General features: G+C 58.9%; 1 protein-coding gene across 7 annotated transcripts; it reads right to left on the bottom strand.

Annotated features, from left to right (window-relative positions):
* On the bottom strand, positions 1-21,631 carry PNPLA6 (patatin like domain 6, lysophospholipase). Of its 7 annotated transcripts, none has more exons than XM_086699165.1 (35): positions 21,488-21,631; positions 20,336-20,404; positions 20,185-20,253; positions 19,759-19,846; positions 19,505-19,587; positions 19,236-19,333; positions 17,116-17,256; positions 16,862-17,021; positions 16,430-16,510; positions 16,090-16,218; positions 15,638-15,718; positions 15,385-15,547; positions 15,108-15,191; positions 14,724-14,833; positions 14,431-14,598; positions 14,259-14,336; positions 10,208-10,413; positions 9,820-9,951; positions 9,617-9,740; positions 9,114-9,227; positions 8,808-8,883; positions 6,710-6,853; positions 6,433-6,496; positions 5,995-6,163; positions 5,644-5,826; positions 5,328-5,446; positions 4,974-5,130; positions 4,542-4,658; positions 4,385-4,454; positions 3,829-3,945; positions 1,940-2,241; positions 933-1,049; positions 626-722; positions 424-533; positions 1-293 (listed from the first exon to the last, which is right to left on the bottom strand). In XM_086699165.1, exons 2-35 carry the CDS (start codon positions 20,336-20,338, stop codon positions 219-221), a joined length of 4,029 nt encoding a protein of 1,342 aa, XP_086555291.1. In that variant the 5' UTR covers positions 20,339-20,404; positions 21,488-21,631; the 3' UTR covers positions 1-218. The 7 variants fall into 7 exon arrangements, with proteins under 7 accessions (XP_086555291.1, XP_086555292.1, XP_086555295.1 ...); XM_086699166.1 differs by having other exon boundaries at positions 6,710-6,850; XM_086699169.1 differs by lacking the exon at positions 21,488-21,631 and having other exon boundaries at positions 20,336-20,614.
* Between the last annotated feature and the right edge of the window lie 112 nt (positions 21,632-21,743).

The following is a 21,743-nucleotide window of genomic DNA, read 5'->3' as shown; positions in this document are numbered from 1 at the left end:
TTCCAAGAGGGGAGGGTTTATTGGGAGTAACTGATCCAGGGTCCTCAGTGCGGTGCTGTCCCTCCCCTCGGGGGCAGGGCAGTCCAGTGTGTGCGCCCTGGGCGCTGGGATCAAGGGGGACCCAGGAGGGTCGCAGGCATAGCAGCAGGCAGAGAGGGAATGAGCCACCCCCACAGGGCTCGCCCCCAGCCCAGCCCCAGGGGACCCTCTCGAGGTCCTCAGGCATCCACAGCCGAGCTGGGAGGGTCCGGGGGCGGGCAGCGCCGGTGCCGGAGAATTGACTTCTCCTCCTCCTGAGGGGACAGGAGTGTCACACACACGTATCAACACGTATCACAGAGCCCGGGATGCTGGTGCACGCCGCTCGGCATGCATCAGCCGTGTCACCCCACCTTGGGGAGGGCCTGGGCCACTTGCTCTCACCATCTCAGAGGCGGTACTGGGGCTGGCGCCCTCAGGAGAGCCCCCTTCGTCCCGCGAGCAGTCAGGCCCTGCATCTTCCTCATACTCTGTCAGGCAATCCGACTCCTCTCCTGGAATCAGGGAGCAAGGTGAGGTGTGGGGCCAGGGGCCCACCAATCCCAGGCCCAGCCCCACCCTCCTAGGAGTGACCTGGGCCCCTCACCATCAGCACAGCCGTCGGAAACGTAGCTCGTGGGGGGCTCAATCCGGGACACGATCTCTGCCAAGTCGGTGAAGCCAGAGCTGGGGAAGGCCAACACCTGTGGAGTGCAGGTTTAAGTGAAGGTCTCGGGGACTCTGTGGGATCCTGGAGCATCAGGGCCTGTGGTGTTTTGGGGGCCCGAAGATCCTAGGGGGAGTTCTCTGGTCTGAGGGTCTCAGCTAAATCCAAGGAGGTCTGTGGTCACCTGAGACGGGTTGGGGTAATCTAGTTTTAAGAGTGGCCCCACTGGGGTAGGTCACGGGCTTACATCTGCACGGCGGCTCTCATTGAGGTCAGCAGACCGCCGGTCCGTGAGCATCTTCTCAATGATGTCGCCCCTGCTCCAGCCCCCAAACACAGCCTTCCCGTACTGGTAGCCCACATCCTGCAGGAGGCAAGAAGGCTGAGGCCATGCCCGCAAACCCCACTCCCCTAACGGTCTTCTCTGCCTCCCCTTCTCTCCTCAGCTCTGTTCTGTTGACCTTTCCTTGGCCTCTCAACAGCCTGATGCTCTGGGGGAGCTGGCATTTGAGACTAAACCTATTTCAGAGCCAGCCATAGGTCGCACACTTGTCCCCACGCTTCTCATCCTGTGCCCGTCAGACATTACCAATCATCTCATCCTGTGCCTGTCAGACATTACCAATCAATCTATGTTCTTTCCCACTCAGCCCTGTGCAGTGTGCCAAGTACCGAATGGCCTGAGATGATGTTGTGTAAGCTTATTTCAAGGTCTGCAAAAATGCAATACGTCTGTAGATATCACCATCTCCCGTGCCCGTGACAGACGTCACCAATCCATCACGGCACGCTTTCCTAGTGAGCCCATAAAGGGGGTCAGACTTTTTTACTCAGGGCTCTGGTCAGCGGCTCCCAGTCAATTTCAGCTAGCATGGGCTAGGACATATTTTTCAGGTCAGTGGCAGGTGACATATGCACTACTCCACACCTCTCCCATGCTTGTGGCAAACGTTACAAACTGACCAATGTTCTCATTCCCACCGATGCAGAAAATGGCTTTAGAAATCGCTAGACAGTGCTTCAGGCAGTGCAGCTGGCACATAACGGGAATCTTAGTTCTTACACAGCACATGCACAGCCACATTCCCTTGCCACACGCACTGCAGACATCACAAATCAATTACCGTTCTGTTCCTCACAGATCCCATCTGGGAACGGAGCCCTAGAATCCTTCCCCTCATGTTGCTCTGGGCTCTAAGTAGTAAAGCTCTGTCAGCCCACCATACAGGCACCATGTCGCTCCCACCCGCTCACATAGATCTGGTCGAACTTCCCGAAGTCCATGGTCTTGAAGCAGTCGATGGGCGGGCGCAGGTACTCGCAGTAGGAGCTGGACTTAACAACCTCCAGCTGCCGCACGCAGGACACGTAGGCCAGGCGAGACTGGATCTCAGCCATGTCTGGAACCTTGATCTTGTCTGTCCAGGGGTTTAGCCGCTTCCACAGCAGCCACCAGCCAGACAGGCTGTCCCCGTAGGTACTGAGGTCCGTCTCATCCTGGCTCCCCACATCGATGGCGATGACCGTCTTGGCACCCATGCTGCGGGCGATGTCCGCTGTGGGGCCGGGGGCGGTCAGCAGGTGGCTCCCCGCCAGAGCCCAGGGCAGGGAAGCTCAACCCAGTCCCACAAACACCATCATGCAAAAGGTCACACACGAAAACCATGCAAACAACAAGCCAGTATGCAAAGGGCATGGGCATTGATGCCCGTGACATTGAGGACGTAGGGTCAGACGGTGGAGCTTTTAGGTCTGGGGAAGTGGGGCCAGAGGGGTGGAGAAGATGGAGGTACAGACAACGTTGCTGGGGAAGAAACACAAAGTCAGACACGTTGGGGGGGGGGGGCAGAGGTGTGGAGGGAGTGATAAGGAGAGACAGGGTGGTGAGGACACCAGGAAATGGAGAGGCAGGAAGATAGAGTCACAGAGGCTGGAAGACCAAGGGGCAAGAAAACAGACACAGAGACACGTGGACGTCAAACCACAAGGGAGAGACATGCAGAGATGCAGAGACAGCAACAGAGATTTTCTGGGCAGAGATATCAGAGATTCGGAGGGAGAGAGGATCTGGGGGGAGATCTGGGGCTGAGACGGGGACAGAGAACAATGAACAGGAACAAGGAGGTTCAGAGAAACAGGACAGAGGGGTGAAGGGCAGGTGATGGCCCGGTGAGGAGGCCGGTGTGTCTGTGGGTCTGTGTTTCCACGTCCGTGTGTCCCACTGAGCGTCCCCGAGTGGGTCTGGGAGGGCCTGGGGGGATGGGGACAGGGTCCTGCAGCCAGGAAAGAGACCTGAGTCTCCGTCAGACTTTGCCTGAGTCCCTCACGAGCTTGTTTGTGTGTCTCAGAACATGTGCCCACGTCCGTGCGCCTGCACGAGCCTGCACACACCTGCCACCTGTGTGTGTCTCCTGTGTGTGTGTGTGTGTTTGTGTGTGTGTGAGCACGCACACCTCGGCGTGTGTCGACGTCTCTGTGCACCCACCTGGATGGCCCTCGCAAGTCTCCTAGCGCCTGTGCACCTACGGATCTGTGCACACCTGCTCACATGCGTGTGGCTGTTAGGCTGTGCGTCTGTGCAGAGCACCGATGGCGGGGGTTTGCCAACGTTTCCCGTAAGGGGCCACAGAGAAAACAACTCTGGCTCTGCAGCCACGTGGTCTCCGTCACAACCACGCACGACTCTGCCACGGCGGCACTGGAGCGGCCACGAGACGGAGCGTGAACGACTGGGCGTGGCTGTGTGATTTCATTTGCGAAATCAGGCCGGGGGCCGGATTCACTGTCGTCTGCTGACCCCTCCCCCCCCCAGCCTGCGGGGCCTGGGAGCGTGCGTGTACCTAGCCCACGCGTCTGTCTGTTCGTATGCGCTCGCTTCGGGGTATGTGAGACGTCGAACTGCACAGCCGGCGGCCTGCCATCGGCGCGGGTGAGGTCAGCAGGTGAGCGCGAGAGCTTCACTTGGTCGCACGGGTGCCCGCCATCTGTGCGTGTGCGCTCGTGTGTGTCTGCGGCAGCGTGGAGGGACAGGCGTGCGAGGGCGTGGCCTCCCGGGCGCCTGTCTGTGTGCCTGCACATGGGCTCACCTGCTCACGCGTGTGCTGCGCGCGCTTCTGTGTGGGAGCGAGGGGGCAGCCACTTGCCTGGCAGGTTGTTGATGTAGCCGCCGTCCATGAGGAGGTGCCCGTCCTTCGGGTCGCACAGCGGGGGCAGGTAGCCCGACAGCGTCATGCTGGCGCGTACGTATCGCCACAGGGAGCCTGCCCAGCGGGACACACAGACACAGACACGCACAGACACGCTCAGACACGCTCGGAGGCCCGGCCAGCCCGGTGGGCTCGCTGACCTGGCACGTTGTTGACGTAGCACCCATCCACCAGCAGGTGCCCGTCCTTGGGGTCGCAGAGTGGGGGCAGGTAGGGACAGTAGGAGGCGCTGGCCCGGACGTAACGCCACACGCAGCCTGCGGGGACGGCGGTGAGGGGGTGAAGGGCCTGACTAGCCTTCCAGCCCCCCACCCCTGAGGACAGACATACCTGGGGCCTCCGGGGCATTAGTGGGTGGTGGTTAGTGCTCGGCCTTCAGGCCGGGGCGGACGGTCACTCATGTTAACAATGTCCCAGATGCTCAGCTGCCCTCCCTGCACCCCCTCCCGACACGGCCACAGAGGTTGTTGTGGGGCCGGCTGGGGGCACCCACCATCTTTGTGGACGCGCATGGCTGAGGCGGTGATGTCCGTGGTCACGTTGAAGTACGGCAGCCACAGGTCCTGTGGGGACAGGGACCAGGGTGGCAGAGGGGTGGGGGCTCCCGCAGGGAGCAGCAGGGGCAGGGCAGGCAAGGGAGGAGGGCACACCTCGATCTGCTTGTCCTGGAAGACGCGGTGAATGCCGCGGTTGAAGGCCGACCCGGTGAACATGGAGGTGACGGGGTACGTGAGGTCCAGCACCGGCTCCACCACCGAAGTCATGTTCTAGGGGCAAGGAGGCCAGCGGGGGTCAAACGGGAGTCGCGCGGGGTCACTAACAAGGGGGTCACAGAGGGCCCTGATTGGCTCCAGCTGGGGGCCAGGTCACTAACCAGGAGGTCACAAGGTCCTGGAGCAATCCGCTATTGGGGTCCAAGTGGGGTTCACAAATTAAGTCAGGAAAAGGGCAGAAAGGGCTCAGGAACCCTTTGGGGTCAGGTTTCAGGGTGCTCCTCCTGCGGTGGGTGGGGGTGGGCCTGTCGGGCCTGTCCCCCACCCCCCTCCCCTCCTTCCTCCCCCCTCCCCTCCCCCAACACACACCTTGGCCCACTCCCGGGCCCGCTGCTTAGTGCGGCTGGCGCTTCGCTCCTCAGCGTACAGGGCACCGATGAAGGAGCCGATGGACGTGCCGCCCACCAGGTCGACGGGGACCCCTGCCTCCTCCAATGCCTTCAGCACGCCGATGTGTGAGCAGCCCCTGCAAAGGGGAGAAAACCCAGGGACTCCCTGGAGATCTCCCACCCCCGCCCCCCCAACCAAGGACTCCCCTTCTCCCATCTCCCCAGGCAACCAGCAAGCGCCAGCCCCATCCCTATGGGAGGGCTCCCAGGGAACAAACCCCACCCCCCCAGGCACCGCAACCCCAACCTTCACAGGACAAGCCCCACCCCTCACCTGGCGCCGCCCCCGCCCAGCACCAGGGCGATGGTGTTGCCTGTGAGCACCCGCGCCAGGCGGGAAAAGTCGCTGTGCCGGTCCGCGCGCCTCGAGAAAACCTTCTCATAGAGCTCGTGCTGGGATGCAGGGGGCGGGGGGCGCGGGGGAGAGAGAGGCGACGCATGAGGATGGGGTGTAGGAGGCGGTACCTGGGCCTCCGCGGCACCGCTCCGCCCCCACAGCCCCTAGGCCCCGCCCCTAGGGTGCTCCACCCCCCCCCCCCCCCCGCCCCCTCCCGCCTCCCGCGGGGCCCCTCTCCAAGTGCAGCCCTCACCAACTTGGCTGGGCTGCGGCGAGAGAAGAGGCGGCGTGGACAGCGCAGATGCAAGTGCCCCGAGCACCAGCTCCGCATGTTGAGCCACTCGACGGTGCGCGTGGGGCCCGCGCCCTCCTCCCGGTGCAGCAGCACCAGCTGCTTGAGGGCGCGCACCGCGGTGTTCTCCAGCATCTGCTCCAGCTGTGGGGTAGCGGAGGATGGAAGTCACTGATCGTGGGTCATTTCCTCCCCGCCCCCCCCCCCTCCCCCGGCTGAGCTTGGGTCCCCGCTCGCCTAGGCCCACGGTGAGGGTGTGCGGGGCCCGGCGCAGGCACGGGAGGGCGGGGTCACTGTGTGCGGTCTCCGGACCTGGCCAAGAGTGGGCTCCTGGTCACCCAGGCCCACGATGAGGATGCAGTCGGCCTGGCGTAGGCAGCGCACAGTCCAGGGTGTCAGCGACGCGTCAGTCTGGTACAGCACTATGCGGTGGGCATCCTCCTGCTGGGCCAGCCACCCTGACAGCCGGAACTCTTGGATGCTGGGACAGGGGTTGGGGGTGAGCCATCCTGGGGGCTGATCAGGGGTCCCACACCTCCCGGAAACCATGCAGCTCCATTCCGGGTTGGAGGGTTGGAGGGGATCTTAGACCCCTGCATCCGCGCCCTCCAGGGGCGATTCAATCCACGGGCTCCCATTGACCGGAGGATAGGGCGCATGCTCCTTGGTTCACAGCCCAGAACTCAACCAGAATTGAAAGAATTCTGGGCTTCAAGTCCATCCCCACGTCCTCAAACCCCAAACACATACCTATCCAGGGCAGAAGCCCCTAGGCGGGCCCGGATGATGTCACTGTTGAGGAGAAGGGTTGGACCTGGGGATGGGTGAGGATGAAGTTAGGAATCCAGGCCAAGAGAGAGGGGTGCAGGGTTGCGGGGAGTGGTGGGGGGGCAGGGAGGCTCTCCTATAAGAGAATACCGCCCCCCCCCCACTCCCGGGTCCACCCCGCCCTCACTGGCCAATGCTCCGCCCATGTGCGCCCCGCCCCACCCAATGGCCTCTAGCCACGCCCCTTTCCCCGACTGACCAATCGCTTGCAGAGCATGCTGCAGCTCCAGGGTGAAGGCCACCATGGGCACCTCGGCGCACACTGGCAGGACCGCCACGGTTGCCAAGTTGCTGGCTGGGTTGGTAAGTTCCGAGTGAGGGGGGACGCCGAGTCCCGAGCCTGCTGAGTCCCGAGTAAAGATTTGTTGTGCAATCGTGTCCGGAGGGTAGACCTGTCTCCTCCTCCTCCTCAGAAATCCCGGCCCCTCATCCCCTAGCTGAGGCCTGGTGAAGCCACAGCAAAGGTAACGGCTTCGGTGCTGGTCCCTCAGCCTCACCCCGTCCCCCGTCTTGATAAGACCTACCCGTGTGAACTTCGATTTGGGGCCTAATCTCCTCAACAGGATCCATCACATAACTCTACATTATGTGTCTGCATGGACGGATCCGTGCCCCCACCCCATTCTGGCCTTGGTGCCTCTGTCCACTGAAGGGACTTAAACGCAAAACTAGGCAGAAACATCCACTTGCTTCTCAGTTTCTCCACTAACCTCCTACACCAAGCCACGAAACCCTCTCTCTTGCCTGGACTTCTCACTGCCTCTTCCCCTCCAGATGCTTCCCCAGTCTGAATAAGCTTAAATGCCTCTCCCAGGCTCCAGGCCCCGGCCTCCATTTCTCCCACTCGCTCCCTTTCATCCGTGAAGCGGTCCAAAGCCCCCAAATCCTGTGTGGGTCTTCCTAGTTCCCCTCCAGGCCCTATCTTATTTGTCAAGTCTCAGCTCATTGTCCTCAGAAAGGCCGCCCTCCCTCCGCTAGTCACATTCCATCAAGACGTTTTGTTTTCTTCACTGTATGTATCAGCTTGTGACATCAGGCCTTTTCTTTGTGTTTTTCAAATACCTCGCTTGTGGGGCGCCTGGGTGGCTCAGTCAGTTAAGCCTCAGCTGTGGCTCAGGTCATGATCTCCCGGTTGGTGAGTTTGAGCCCCGCATCGGGCTCTGTGCTGACAGCTCAGAGCCTGGAGCCTGCCTTGGACTCTGTCTCTCTCTCTTTCTGTCCCTACCCTGCTCAAACTCTGTCTCTCTCTAAATTAATTAACTAATTAATTAAATAAACATTAAAATACCCCGCTTGTCGAGCTGTAAGCCCTTTTAGAAGCTTTGTCTGCCTATGCACTCTCCCCACTCCCGTGCCCAGCACAGTGCCTAGGACGTTAGGTGCTCCCTGGAAAACTTTTCTGTATTTCATCAACAGAGAGACTCTCAGGGGTCTGAAATCTTGACGTTTCTGCCCCCTGCGATTGCCCCAGAATTGTGACAAGGGTGGACGGATGGCCTGATGGAAATGAATGGGCATTTGTATACATGGGCCAAGACAGGGGAAAAAATGTCAGGAAAGACCCTGGGCATGGGGGCGGTTCTTAGCCAAGGGTCACCACTGCCCATCCCCCATCCAGGCATCAAGGCCGCAGGGGCCTAAGAAGACCCTGGGGATAAAGAAGGGCAGGCGTAGAGGTTGCTGGGCTGATCCAGGGTCGGCTTGCCCTCACAGAGAATCTCAGCCCCATACTCCCACATGCCTGTTAACCGACTCCATTCCCCGAAGGACCCTAACTCAAGGAACCACACCTCCCAGCAAACGCTGGAACAGAGAACCACACCTTCCAGCTTGCCCGTCACTTCAGAAGCCACTCCCCAACAAGACCCTTGACCCCACCCCCCACCCCGACGGACTTCATTTCCCAGCATACTCCTTTAAGGACTCCCTCTACAGTGGGCTCAAGATGTGGTCCCTAGCCCGCCCCGTAGGCCCGGACACCCACAACCCAGCTTGCCACTAAAGACTCTGCCCTTCAGCACTGCCGACACTTTAGATTCCATTAAAAGCATGGCCGGGGGTCTAGGTCTCCGTTTCCGGCCTGCCCAGGAACCCGAACTCCATCCCCCTCCCCGCCCCCACAGCAGGCACCGGAAATCCATCAGATTCCCCCCCTCCCCGCTTCAAGCCCCACCCGGAGCGTGGTTTCTACGCCTGACTCCCTCTCCCAGCATGCCCAGGGCTTAGGGCTCCCTCTCCCGGCGTGTTCTAGGCTTACGACTACATCCCCCAGCATTCCCGGGGCTGCCGGCTCTCACCTGGGAAGGGTCCTTGCAGCTGCTGCAAATTCCCCAAAATTTTCTGGCTTAGCAGGTGGATGAGGCGGGTTACGACCTGGGCGTGGGAAAGCGGCGTTCCAGTGAGACGAGAGGGGCAACTTTTCCCTCCTCCTACTCGGTTGCCTGCGTACCCCTTACCCGGGCCCGACCCCAAAGAGCCCTGCTCTTACTGGGGGGGTTTCCACCTCCTCCCTAGGGCTCTATCCCCCCCCCCCCAATTAGGCCCTGCTCCCTCGGGCCCTCCCCTCCATTAAGGAGGCCAGCCCGCACAGCACCCAGCAGCACCTGCGGGTAACGACGTTTGATGTGGCCCAGGGTGCCCTCGGGGAGTTTGGCCAGCTCCGTGTCGCGCACCGCGTGCACCGTCGTGGCACGAGGCTGTCGTGTCAGCGCCTCCACCTGGGGGACCGCGTGCGTGACCAGGGCTGCTTGAGCCGGGAGGTCCCGGGTAGGAAAGGGGAAGCCGACCGTGGGTGCAGAGAGGAGGCGGTCCGGCCCTACCCCAACGGTCCCCCGATATGGGATGGAAGATCAGGCCCCACGACTCATTAGAACGTTGGGGAGAGGGACCCATGCGGCAGGGGTCGGCCGGGGGTGGGGGGGGGTTGTCTCCTCTTCTGATAGAAGTCTGGGGAGGAGACCCATGAAGACTCCCCACCCCGAGAAGTCGCCCCCTCCTCCCGCCCACGGAAGGGAGCCGCCATCACCGTCCCATCAGACTACCTGGGACGCCGTGTTTGCTGGGAGGAGCGGGGGGGGGGGGGGGGGGGGGTGGGGGGGGTGCTTACCACGCCAATGAGGTCGCCGCGGCCATACTCGCCCACCAGCTCCTTCTTGCCGCTGCCGCGCTGGATGACGCTGCGCAGCCGCCCATTGAGCACGATGTAGGTGCAGTCGGAGCGGTCGCCCTGCCTGGGGTGGGGAGCGGGTGAGACGGGGTGGGGGCTGCCACGGGGTGGGGGCTGCGTCCTGGGCAAGGCCTGAGCTGCACCTGTACAAAGCGCGTCCCGCCTCCACCGCCGTCCAGTCGATGGCAAAGTCCATCTGGCGCACGAAGGGCGACATCCTCGCGGCCACCGTGTGCGCGGCGCTCAGCACCACACTGGGCTGTGCGCGCATGATCCTACAGGGGACAGTGGGCAGTGCGTGAGCTGGGGGAGGGGAGCTGGAAGGGAATGTCCTTGGGAAGTGGAGAGGGCCCGTGATGGCCTGGTGGTGGGAGCAGAAGGGCTCAAAGCTGTCCGGGGAAAGGCGCCGGGCATGGGGGCGGGGGGGGGGGGGGGGGGGGGGGGGGGGGGCTCTGCCCCAGCACAATGGGGTCAAGTCGGGCCCTCCAAGTGCCACACCCACCCCAACACTGGGGGGGCCTCCCGCCATACTCATAGAAGTCAGACTTAGAGATCCTCAGGAAGGTGCAGTCTCGCTGGGCTCTCAGTGTGAAGATAAGGGGCTCCCCGGTGAGCACTGCCAGCTGACCCACCAGCTCTCCGGGTTGTGCCACGAACAGGCACACGTCCTCCGCCTTGTCGATCATGCGCTGATACACGTGCAGGCAGCCCCACAGCACAAAGTGCAGGCTCACGTCCTGGGGGCAGAGGCAGAGATGGGCACAGGGGCAACACTCCCACCCTCAACTCAGCTCAGTGCACCCCGAGGAAAAGTTAAGGAAGGAAAAGTTAAAGGAGGGAGGAAACGCTCTGCAGCGCTCTGAGCTGCACAACATATCTAATTTCCATTGGGCACCCACGGTAGCCATTAGTAACGGATTAACAAAATCTGAGACCAGATTAAGGCCCATAAAGTCTTTTTTGAAGATTTTTTGAAAAAAAGTTTACTTATTTTGAGAGCGAGAGCATGCACAGTCAGGGAAGAGGCAGAGAGAGTGGGAGAGAGAATCCCAAGCAGGTTCCTTGCTGTCAGCACGGAGCTCAATACCCACAGACCATGAGACCATGAGATCATGACCTGAGCTGAAATCAAGAGTCAGGCTCTTAACTGACTGAGCCACCCAGGCACCCATGAGATTTTTTTTTTTTTTAAGTAATCTCTATGCCCAACACGGGGTTCAACTCATGATCCTGAGATCAAGAGTCCCATGCTCAACCGACTGAGCCAGCCAGGTGCCCCAAGCTCCATAAATTCTCTCCAACATAGCCGGCAAGAGGCTGCAAGGGCTACGGAGGGGTGCGGCATGGCTGAGCTTAAACCCTCTGAGTTTACGCAGGGCAACTAGTTAGCCCATGGAAGAATAAATTTGGACCCTTACCTCACACCATATAGAAATGGATTAAAAAAGACATGGAGGTAAAAGGTAAAACTGTAAAACTCATAGAAGCAAATATAGGGCTCAGTCTTTGTGACTCTGAATTTGGTGAGGAATCCTTAGATATGACATCAAAAATACGAGCAACAACACAAACTTGATAAGTCGGACTTAATCAAAATGAAAAACTCTGAGTTTCAAAGGACACTGATTCAAGAAACTGAAAGGACAACCCAGAGACTGGGAGAAAATACTTGCAAATCCCATATCTGCTAAGGGTCTTGTATCTGGAATACATAAAGAATTCTTACAACTCAATAACAAAAAGACAAATGACTCAATTTTAAAAAATGGTCAAAGTCTCAGAATAGACACTTCCCCAAAGAAGGTAGACAAATGGCCAATAAGCACATGAGAAGATGATCAAAATCATCGATCACTAGGGAAATTCAAATCAAAACCATGAGGGGCACCTGGGTGGCTCAGTTGGTTGACTGTCTGATTCTTGATTCCAGCTCAGGTCATGATCCTGGAGTCGTGGGATCAGGTCCCGCATTGGGCTCTGATCTAAGCATGGAGCCTGCTTGAGACGCTCTCTCCCTCTGCCCATCTCCCAGTCGTTCGTGCATGCGCTCTCTCTCAACACAAAAAACACAACCACGAGACGCTACTGCACGCACTGGGATGACTAGAATCAAAATGTGTTAGAGAGGATGCAGAGAAACTACAACTGTCACCCACTGCTGGTGGGAAGGTAAAAACAGAGCAGCCGCTTTGGAAAACAGTCTGGCAAAAGTTAAAAGCAGTCTACGGGGCACCTGGGGTGGCTCAGTGGGTTAAGCGTCCGACTCTTGATTTCGGCTCAGGTCACGATCTCACAGTTCGTGAGTTTGAGCACCGTGTGGGGCTCTGAGCTGACAGCCTGCCCAGGGTTCTCTCTCTCTCTGCCCCCACCCTGCTTGTGTGCTCTCAAAATAAATAAATAAATTTTAAAAAGAAAGTCATTAAAAAATTTGATAGTGTTGATGGTTGCACAACTCTGTGAATGTCCTAAAAACCACAGACTTCTCTTTAAATGCATGAATTGCATAGTATGTGAATTACATGTCAAAAAAACTATCCCCAAATATATATATACTTTGCTCCCAGTTCCCTTGTTCCACTGCATCTCTGTTGACCTCTTTTTGTCTCCTAGAGGTCAAATATCCTATTTCCACCACAGGACATTTGCACAAGCTTTCCCTCTGCCTAGAAAGCTCTTTTCTGCCCCTTGCCCATAATTAATTCCTCCCCCTCCTTCCTCCTTAGCTGGAGGTTGCTTCCTCAGAGGTGCTACCCTGCCTAAGCCAGATTTTGTAAAGGCAAAAACATCTTTTATGTGTATGCACTAAGCACACGATTTTACAAGAACTGGTGTAATTCTTTTGAACGCAAGGTCTGTCAGAACTGTGGGTTTTCCCAAGGGCAGGGGCCTTACTGGTATCTCCTGCCTCTGCAGTCCCAGGACACACACACACCTGATGGAACCCTCTAAGAGAATTTCCAGATTCGGTTTGGGATATAATGGGGGTTGCTAAATTAATCTGCCATTTTGTCATCAGATTGGGAAGCAAGTCTCTTCACTGCAGGACTTCTCAGAGCCTTGAATATGCTAATAGAGCTTCCACAAAGGGATTAAATAGCCAACATTCCAGAAACCTGTTTGAGCACAGATCCCTTGTTTGTAAGTAATACAGGTGTTCCAAGAAGCACACTTTGGGCAATACCTGTGTAAAGCAGAGTTTCATAACCTCGGGACTGGATAAATCTGCTGGGGGGTGGGGGGGTACTGTCCTGTGCATTCTTGCATGTCTGGCCTTCACCCACTAGATGCCAGTAGCACCCTCCCAAGTCCATAAAAAATGTCGCAACACTGGCAAATGTCCCCTGGGGGGTAAAAATGCCCCCATTTGCAAACCAGTGGTATGAATTTCTGGAGGGAGAGAGACACAGCAGATTCACATCCCTGACAAAGTTCTGAAGAGCCCCCCCCCCCGCCACCAGGAGCCTCGCATGGTTGTAGACCAGTCTGGTCCATTAGCAGGCCAGCTGGGACTGGGTTGAGCTCCCTCGTCTCGCAGATAAGCAGTGCCCAGGGGCCCCCCACAAGAGCTGCGGTGTGACCACACTTCCTCAGCCCCAGATTGCGAAAGCCGCACCCAATTTCCTCTGTAGAAAGGAGTCCAACCTTGCAATGAGCAGCTTGAGGCATCTGCTCAACCAACAGGTCAAGTGATAGAACAGTATCTCAGCCGGTAGCAGGTGGGCCACCCCCAAATCCACACCCCCCTCCCCAAGCCTGGGGCCCCCCTGGCCCTCCCCTGAAGTGGGGTTGCAGTCTCAGTGCCTGAGTCCTGTCACACCCCCACCCCCCCCAATCTCCCCATGAGCTGCTCCGCCCCCTCCCCTGGGCCTGTCACCCTTGAACACCTCAGGTTCAGAACTATTCTTTACCCCTCATGACAATTCTAGCAGGTAATTACCATTATCACCCCATCCTGTGGATGAGGAAGCGGAGAACTTTTCCGATGACATGCCCAAAGTCACAGAGGGAGTCAGGGCAGAGTCTGATTGCAACTCTGGCCCCCTCAGTCCAGAACCCTCCTCCTCCTCCTCCTCCTCCTGGCTTCTGGACTGTGAAATCATGACTAGGCCTCAGTTTCCCCACGTGCACACCAGAGGGACTCCTGCGATACGCTTTCCTACACTTGCTGGGTGCTACCAGGAAGCACTGAAATCCAGCTCCAGGGGCTGGTTCACAGCCTCTGGGTCCAGATTCTGATCCACACACACTTATCGCATACCCACCCCAGCAGGGGCCCAGGACGAGAGGCACACAGGATGTGAGCATATACTGCGGAACGGAAAGGTCAGAAAATACAAGTCACAGGAGAGGCCGGGGCAGGTAAGAGAGATCTAGGGGTCGGGGGACCTATGATAAAAGGTTCAAGGGTTGGAGAAGAAAGGTCGATAGGTCCAGAGGACATAGGGATCAGGGTCATAGCACCTAAGATCAGCGGCGGAAATCACATACTCGGGGATCTTCATACAGGGTCAAAGGGCAAGGATCAAGGGTCAGAAAGAGGTCTGGGGTCAGAGCTGCATTAGAGACCAGGAGTTAGCCTCACCTGGTCCCCCTGGCGGGCGATGACGGTGCCAGCTTTGGCATGATGGAGCAGGACCCGGCTGTTGAGGAGGGAGGGGTCCTGGAGGGAAAGCGGGGTTGAGATGGGCCTGTCCGCCCCCCCCCCCCACCCCGACCCTCCACCTCACGTGCCCCAGGACCCCATGGCCGCCCACCTCGATCCGCATCAGTTTGGCCAGCTCCCGCTTCGCCGCCTCAAAGATGCTGCTTGTCTGGCGTCCCTGGTAGGGCCCGAAGGGGCAACCCCCCGTGGCCAACTCCTCCTCACAGAAGCTGTGCTCACAGGCACCCGCTGGCTGCTCCCGGGGCTCCTGAGTGGGGGTCTGCATGGGACAGGGCCTGTGACCTCCGTGCTCCCACCTGACCTCCTCCCGAGGACGCCACTGTGCACCAGGCTGGGGTCCCGGGAGGGCGCTGGGGCGAGGTGGGGGAGAGGGCAAGGCCTCACCCGAGCGGGAGCCGCCTGGGGCCCCCCTGAAGCCTCTTCCTGCAGGGACACGGAGATCCGGCCACGCTCATACGCCATGTCAAAGTCCGAGCGGGGGCCACCCTGCAAGCCTGCCGTGAGCAGGAGGCATTTTACAAAAACAACAAAGACGCGAGTGACCACACTTGACTTATGTGCCGAATCCCGTCTCTGTGCAGACAGGACTACTCCGTGACCACTCCCTGCCGCAGAATCCTTCTTAACCACCTCAGTGATTACCCGCCAAAAAGCCACGCGAGTGCTGCCAGTATTCCCACTTCACAGATGGGGAAAATCAAGACCGGGACCCCTACATTCAACCCAGAAGCCTGATGGCCTCCCCCGCTCCCCTCCGGCGCCCCAAACCTGAGATGTCCACTGGCAGGGAGATGCAGCGACTCAGCAGCGGGGCGGAGGGGGCCTCCAGGGAGGTGGGCTTCACCGGATCCCCTGCGAGAGACACGTGTTCAGGCTCCGGCCCCTCAGAGCCACCACGCCTGAAGCTAGGATGATGCGGCAGGGAACTAGGAAAGCGATTCTGATGGCTCCCTGAGGCTAGGGATCCCTAGGGGACCGGACAGGAGTCAGACCTGGGTATCCAGCTAAGGGGTCCCCGGGAGAGGGCTGGGGTCCTCTGGGATACCTGCAGGTCCAGGCAGCGGGGCCCCGGTGGGGTCAGGTGGCCGGCCGGGAGTCTCCCTTGGCTCCTCAGTGGCGGAGGCGCTGACCACCCGCTTGGAGCCACGCACGGGGCTGGTGCGGGCTGGGAGGCCAGGGCTGGGGAAGAGGCGCAGGGGCTGGATCTCCTGGGGACAGAGAGCACCCTGGTGGTACCACCTGGGAGGCACGCGTCCCACCCCCAGCCCCGTGTTCCCTGTGCTCCCGGCACAACTCACGTGGCTGAAGAGCTCATTGGTCAGACCCAGGTAGTTGTGGAGCGCCAGGAAGGTAACCCGCTGCAGCCTCACCATGATAATCTGCAGGGGCGTGGTCAGAGGGGGCGGGGCCGGGGAGAAAACTGGAGGTGAGACACTGCGGGACAAGAGCTGGATAACAGGAAGGCTGGGAGGAAGCATTACGGGGCTGGAGTGGAGGGAAGGTTCAGGTCGGCTCAGCAGTGAGGGGCTGACCCGGGGCAGAGGGCCAGCCAGGGAGAAACCCACAATCAGGGGGCAGAAGATGGGGGGGAGCAGGTGTGGAGACAGCTGGAGGGAGGGGACAGGGCCCCCCTGGAGCTCTGCCTGCTCAGGGCCCATAGCACAGCTTGAGCCCCTGTTGGCTGCCGAGTCCCAGCCCACAGGTGCCCGTGGCGGTCGGGTAGGTGGAGGGAGGCAGAGGGCCCGCTGACCTGCACCACCCGCACCAAGCTCTCGGGGTACTTGGTGAACACGGCAGAGAAGGCCTCCACTGGCAGCCGCAGCACCGTGGAGTCTCGGGCCGCCCGGGCGGACACAGTGCGCTGGGGGTGCTGGTGGCCCTGGGGGCGCGGGGGAACGAGGAGACTCAAGATCAGGGGCTGAGCCCCCTTCCCGCTCCCCCAGTCCTTCCCAACGCCAGTGCCTTGAGAACACTGGCAGCAGCCGCGGGAACTATCAGAGATTGGCGTCCCTGAGACGACCCTCTCCAAACCAGCCCTCCGACTTTGTCCTCACAGCCAGCCTCCTCGCCCCCGAAGATCGACCACTCACGGTGATGACGTCCAGGATGCTCAGGAGGCTGTTGACACTGTCCCCAGGGACCACTTCCTTCACCACACACTCCTTCCCGTCCTGAGACACCGAGAGGGGAGTGGGGGGCTGACCACGCTGTCCCCACCCTGCCAACAGGCATTCCACCTCCTGACCACACCCCTGGCTCTCGACCTCACCACCCAGTGATCACTGACATCCCGATCCCGGCACCCACCAAATCTTTGACCAGCATCCATTTCCTAGGCATCACTAACTGTGACTGCTGACGATGTAGACCACCCCGACAGCTTTGGGCATTCATTCCCAACTCCTGCCCGCACATCTCAGAAGACTACCACCCTGCTGACTGACAGCAATGCCCATCCCGATAACCAGTGCCCATTCCCCCTGCCCATCTCCCTCTGGTGCCCCCTTGGGTGGTCCACTCACAGGCCCTGGCAGACAGAGCTCCAGCAGCCCATCCTGCACCACATAGATACTGGCATCCGGCTGGCCTGGCCGGAAGACGTAGTCACCCTGGCTGAGCCGCTGGAAGACCATGTGTCGGCAGAGCTCCAGGAAGAGCGGCTTCTCGAAGTGGCCCAGCACCCTGTTGGATGGGGGATGGAGGAGGAGAAGGAGGAATGCAGGAGGTCAGGTGAGCCCCCAGCTCTGCAGCCCCCCGCCTGCACCCCAACACTGACCGGACATTCTTGAGCATGTAGAGCACCTCGGAGGGCAGGTGGGAGTTAGCCAGGTCACCCTCCGTCAAGTCAGCTTCAAGCACCGCGGGCGGGGGCTCCTTCCGTTGCAGTGTCGGGGCCTCTTTTTGGATGCGCAGGATCCTGGTGGGAAGAGAAGGGTGCAGGGGGCGGGTAGGGAGAGGGCTCGGGCAGACCTGAGACTCCACACAGCCTTTCCCCCAAATCACAAAAGACAGGGATCAGCAAACTCTGGCCTCCTACCCACTTGTGTAAATAAAGTTTTATCGGCACACACGCAATTCACTTTCATTTACGTTCGTTTACATATTACCTGCGGCTACTTCCGCTCAACAGCTAAGTTGAGTAATTGTAAGGATCGAATGACCTGTAAGGCCTAAAATGTTTACTGATCTGATCCCTCACAAAATGAATTTGCTGATTACTCCTTCACTAATTGTAAGCTTCTGAGATGGAACCTGTAGTTAGGCAGATCCCTGACGTAAGATACGGGCTGCCCCCAAAAATAGCATCTCTGTTCACCATGGGACCCTGAGACCATCTTTCTCAGCACAGACTAGACCCTGACAAAATCTCTCTAATGCAAATAGATCTCTGGGGTGGCTTCCATCATATGAGGAGACCCCTGGTACAACTATTTTGTTTTTTTTTTTTAATTTTTCTTTTAACGTTTATTTATTTTTGAGACAGAGAGACACAGAACATGAACGGGGGAGGGTCAGAGAGAGAGGGAGACACAGAATCCGAAACAGGCTCCAGGCTCTGAGCGGTCAGCACAGAGCCCGACGCGGGGCTCGAACCCACGGACCGCGAGATCATGACCTGAGCCGAAGGCGGACGCTTAACCGACTGAGCCACCCAGTCACCCCCCGGTACAACTGTTTTGATCTTTGCAAAGATCCCTGAGCTAGCCCTTATGCCCAGATATCAAGAACCCTGAGATGACACCTTTGATGGTCACGACTCCTGAAATAGCTCTCATCATGTGTGGAGAGTACAGATATAGCTCCTCTGCTAACCATAGACCTGGGAGAACCCTTCCTGGCAAGGCACAGTTACTACTGAGATGATCCCTCCCCTGGTCACAAGACTCCTGACATAGACCCTTTAGTATGACCAGACCCCCGAATTAAACTCCATGATACAGAGAAATCCAGACATGGCTCCTTTTCTGATCAGAGAGATCTTGGGCTAGCCCGTACCCAGTTCACAGAGAGCTGAGATAGCCCTCTGAAGGTCATGACATCAGTGTAGCTCCTTAAGGGTATGCACACACTGAGACCACCCCCGCGACATAAACACACACGAGATATAAACCCTCAACTGACCACAGAGAATCTAAAGCTACCCGCTGCTTCTCAAGCCCTAAAAAGCTGTGTGATCACACAACTGTTGATCATGAACAGCCCTGGGATGATGCCCTCAAAACAGACCTTCAGGTATATTCCATGATGTCAGGAGACCGACCTCAGAGCCAGCTTCCAACTTAGAAAGATCCCTGGGAGGGCCTTTCTCACAGACTCTGAGATAGCCCTTTGCTGATGACATGGGCCCCTGACATGCCCTCCTATGCTTCTTAAAGCAAGAAGATTCTTGAAATAACTCCTGGCGGTACAGAAATGCTTAAGACAGCCTCCTTAGTGTGGGAAGAACTCTAAGGCAGGCAACATAGAAAGATGCTTTTTGACGGAGAGAAATTGCAGAGATACCCCCAGAACGCAAAAGCTAGAGACAGCCCCTCCAGCAGGTCACAGAAACACCTGAGTGAACCCCAATGAATCACTTCTTGGGTGGGGAGACCCATGAACTAGCCCACACGGCAAACCAGGAGGCAGACCCCTACGTGTATTATAAAGTGTCTGAGATATGGGCTGGAGGTTACGGGCTCACGGACACCCCTGTGGTAGGGGAACATAGCTGAGAGAGCCCTCAGGGCACAGAGACACCACAGACAGCCTGTCTGGTGTGGGAGAGCTCTGAGATAGCCCCTCTGAGTCCGTGGGGTTCAAAGAACCCTTAGATAGGCCCTTTGCTGTGGGCTGATTACTCAAAAGGTCCCTGAGATGGTCCCCCAGCGCCAGGTACACCCAGTACAGCCTTACTTCTTGGCAATGTTGAGCATCTTAAGTTTCTTCTTCATGCGTGGCCGGGAAGTGGTGGAGACGGAAGCATCCACCAGGGAGGAAGTGGATTGTGATACCTAGGAGAATTAAGGATGGGGGATGGGTGAACTGCCAGTTCAGACCTAAGGGGAGAAGGGACCAGATCCAGAGACGCTTACTCAAGGAGGGCGGGCTTACTAAGCGGTGCAAGAGGGAAAGGGTAGAACCTCTGTGTGGTCGGCAAGGACCCCAGGAGGTCCTAGACTCACCTTCCGCATAATCTTCCGACCATAGAAAAGCACTTTGTCCCTCTTCCGGAATCGATACCTGGGACCATCCGGGGCTGGAGTCTCTGGGGATAAGTGGGGAGAGAAGCACTCTGAGCTCCGCGCAGACTCCACGCGACCAGAAATGAGGACCCTGCCTGGAGACTCCCGTAAGTCCCATCTCTACTGCCTCAGGACCCCGGACATTTCAGCTCCCTACGCCGCAGCCTCCCCGGAGGGGCCCTCCGGGTCCTCACTCTGCACTCGCAGTCTCCGCACCAGCAGGAGGATGAATACGGCAGTGACCAGCACCGCGACTCCAGCCCCAATCATCACGCCCAGCACCTGCGGGATGAAGGGCACTGGCTGCGCATCGCATATCCGGCCTGCCGAGCCCTCCACGGAGGCCGGGACGCCCCCGTCCCCATCCCACTCCGCCAAGTCCCCGGCCCCCGAGGAGGTCACAGACGGCCCGTGACTCGACGCCCCCATCTGCAGAATGGGCCGGCGCTGCTTCCTCCCCGGGGGCGCAACTCTTTTCCGGCGGCTCCGCGGCCCGCGGTGCACGCCGGGAAACGTAGTTCCGCCAGAACAGGCGTAACCAAGGTCTCACGGGACCGCGATGAGCGCTGAGCATTTCGGGAACTGTAGTTCCCGCAGCGCCACACCTCCCCAACCCTTACCATTCCGGTTTGCAGCGGAGCCTCCATCAGTTGCTTCAGACTGGGAGGCAGGTCTGGTAGCCCTGAGTCCTAGGGAATACGAAGTAGAAGGAACCGGTGCAAGTCGTCGCTCTGGGCCCCCCTCTCCCCTGCCGCAAGCCCTGCTCCTTACCATGAGCCTTGCCCCTTTCGTACGGGCCACCTGGATGGCGTTGCTGGCCAGAGGACAGCTGGAGGGGCACTGAAGAGCAGAGAAGTGGTGCAGGTGGACCTCGAGTCCCGGGCTAGGGAGTGGGGGGGGGGGGGGGTCCCTGGTTCCCCGCCTGGCTCCCGTCACCCATACGCTGGGCCGGCAGACGCCCCAGCGGTAGAGCCCCACCCTGGGGCTAAAGGGCAGCCTGCCAGACACCCAGTCAGCAGCCACTGCACGGGCGCCCAAGAGGACCGACTTCCTCCCGCAAGTGGCCCCTTCCTGGCTTCTTCCCTGCGGGATTGATCAATTCTGACCCAGCAGACGCTAGGCCGCACCCCCCTGCGAAGGCTGGATGGACCTTCCCACGGAAACTGGGGTCTTCAAGCCATGGGGGTCGAGGAGACGACTGGCTTCTGACCTAAACCTGCCCCTCCGGAAACCCACAGGCCGGGGCGCTGGGAGTGCTGCCGGCAAACTACCACACAAGGGGTCCTGGGGTGATGTCGAGGTCTCGGAAGGATCCCGAGATGCTCGGAGTGGGGCGGGGTCACAAGGTGTTCCTGGCTGATGTTAGAGCTTTACTGTCACGCACTAATAAAGTTATGGGGTCTCTGACAGTGTGGAGCATCACTGGAACTTTGGGAACAATGCTGGCACCATTACTGACACGAAACCAGGGATGCTGGAATTACCGGGGGTCACTGTAAAGTTGCCGAGATTCCCAAGAATACAGGACTGTTACTGGGGAAACTGGGAGCTGGATGGGCACGTCCCAGCGGTCGTTTGAGCTAGAGAACCGGCCTCGGGATGAACGCTGGAATATTACTGGGGCTTTTCTGAGGGAATGAGAATGTTTCTGGCACGGCTGGAGTACTAACGGAAACTTGGGGGAGTCACTGGGCCCTTTAGAGACTACATGGAAAATTTACGGAGAACTAGGGCCCTTTCACCCTAGCGCACACCCAGCTACCCGCGTGGAAACACCTGCCGGGAACTGGGGGAGGAGGGGGATGGGAACATAAGAGAGCCTGGGACTACCAGAAATCGGAGGAGAGATCTTAGGAAAATCAAGGTCTCGCTAACGATCCCGGAAGGGACGAGTCTGCGGGGGCGACGAAAACCCGGACTCACCCAGGGGGCCGCAGCCAGGCTCCACTCTGCGCCAACACCGGTAGCTTTCCGCCCGGCGCCGCAGGCGCGGCCCCTTTAAATCATTCACCACAGGGCGCCCCGCAGCCCCGCCCCCCACCAAGGGTCCACTGTCTGGCGCAGCCCGTTACGCTGTTTGGCGACGCCTTAAAGGGACCGAGACCTGTGGGCGCAGGGAATGCCCCTCCCACTAGAACCGAGAACAAGTTTATTTTCCCGTTTATTTAACACCTACCCA

This window comes from Puma concolor, chromosome A2 (genome assembly GCF_028749965.1).
Source record: "Puma concolor isolate L17-30 chromosome A2, mPumCon1.1.hap2, whole genome shotgun sequence".
Lineage (NCBI taxonomy): Eukaryota > Metazoa > Chordata > Mammalia > Carnivora > Felidae > Puma > Puma concolor.
The sequence above is the reverse complement of the archived record's forward strand: the minus strand, read 5'-3'. Positions and strand labels throughout refer to the sequence as shown.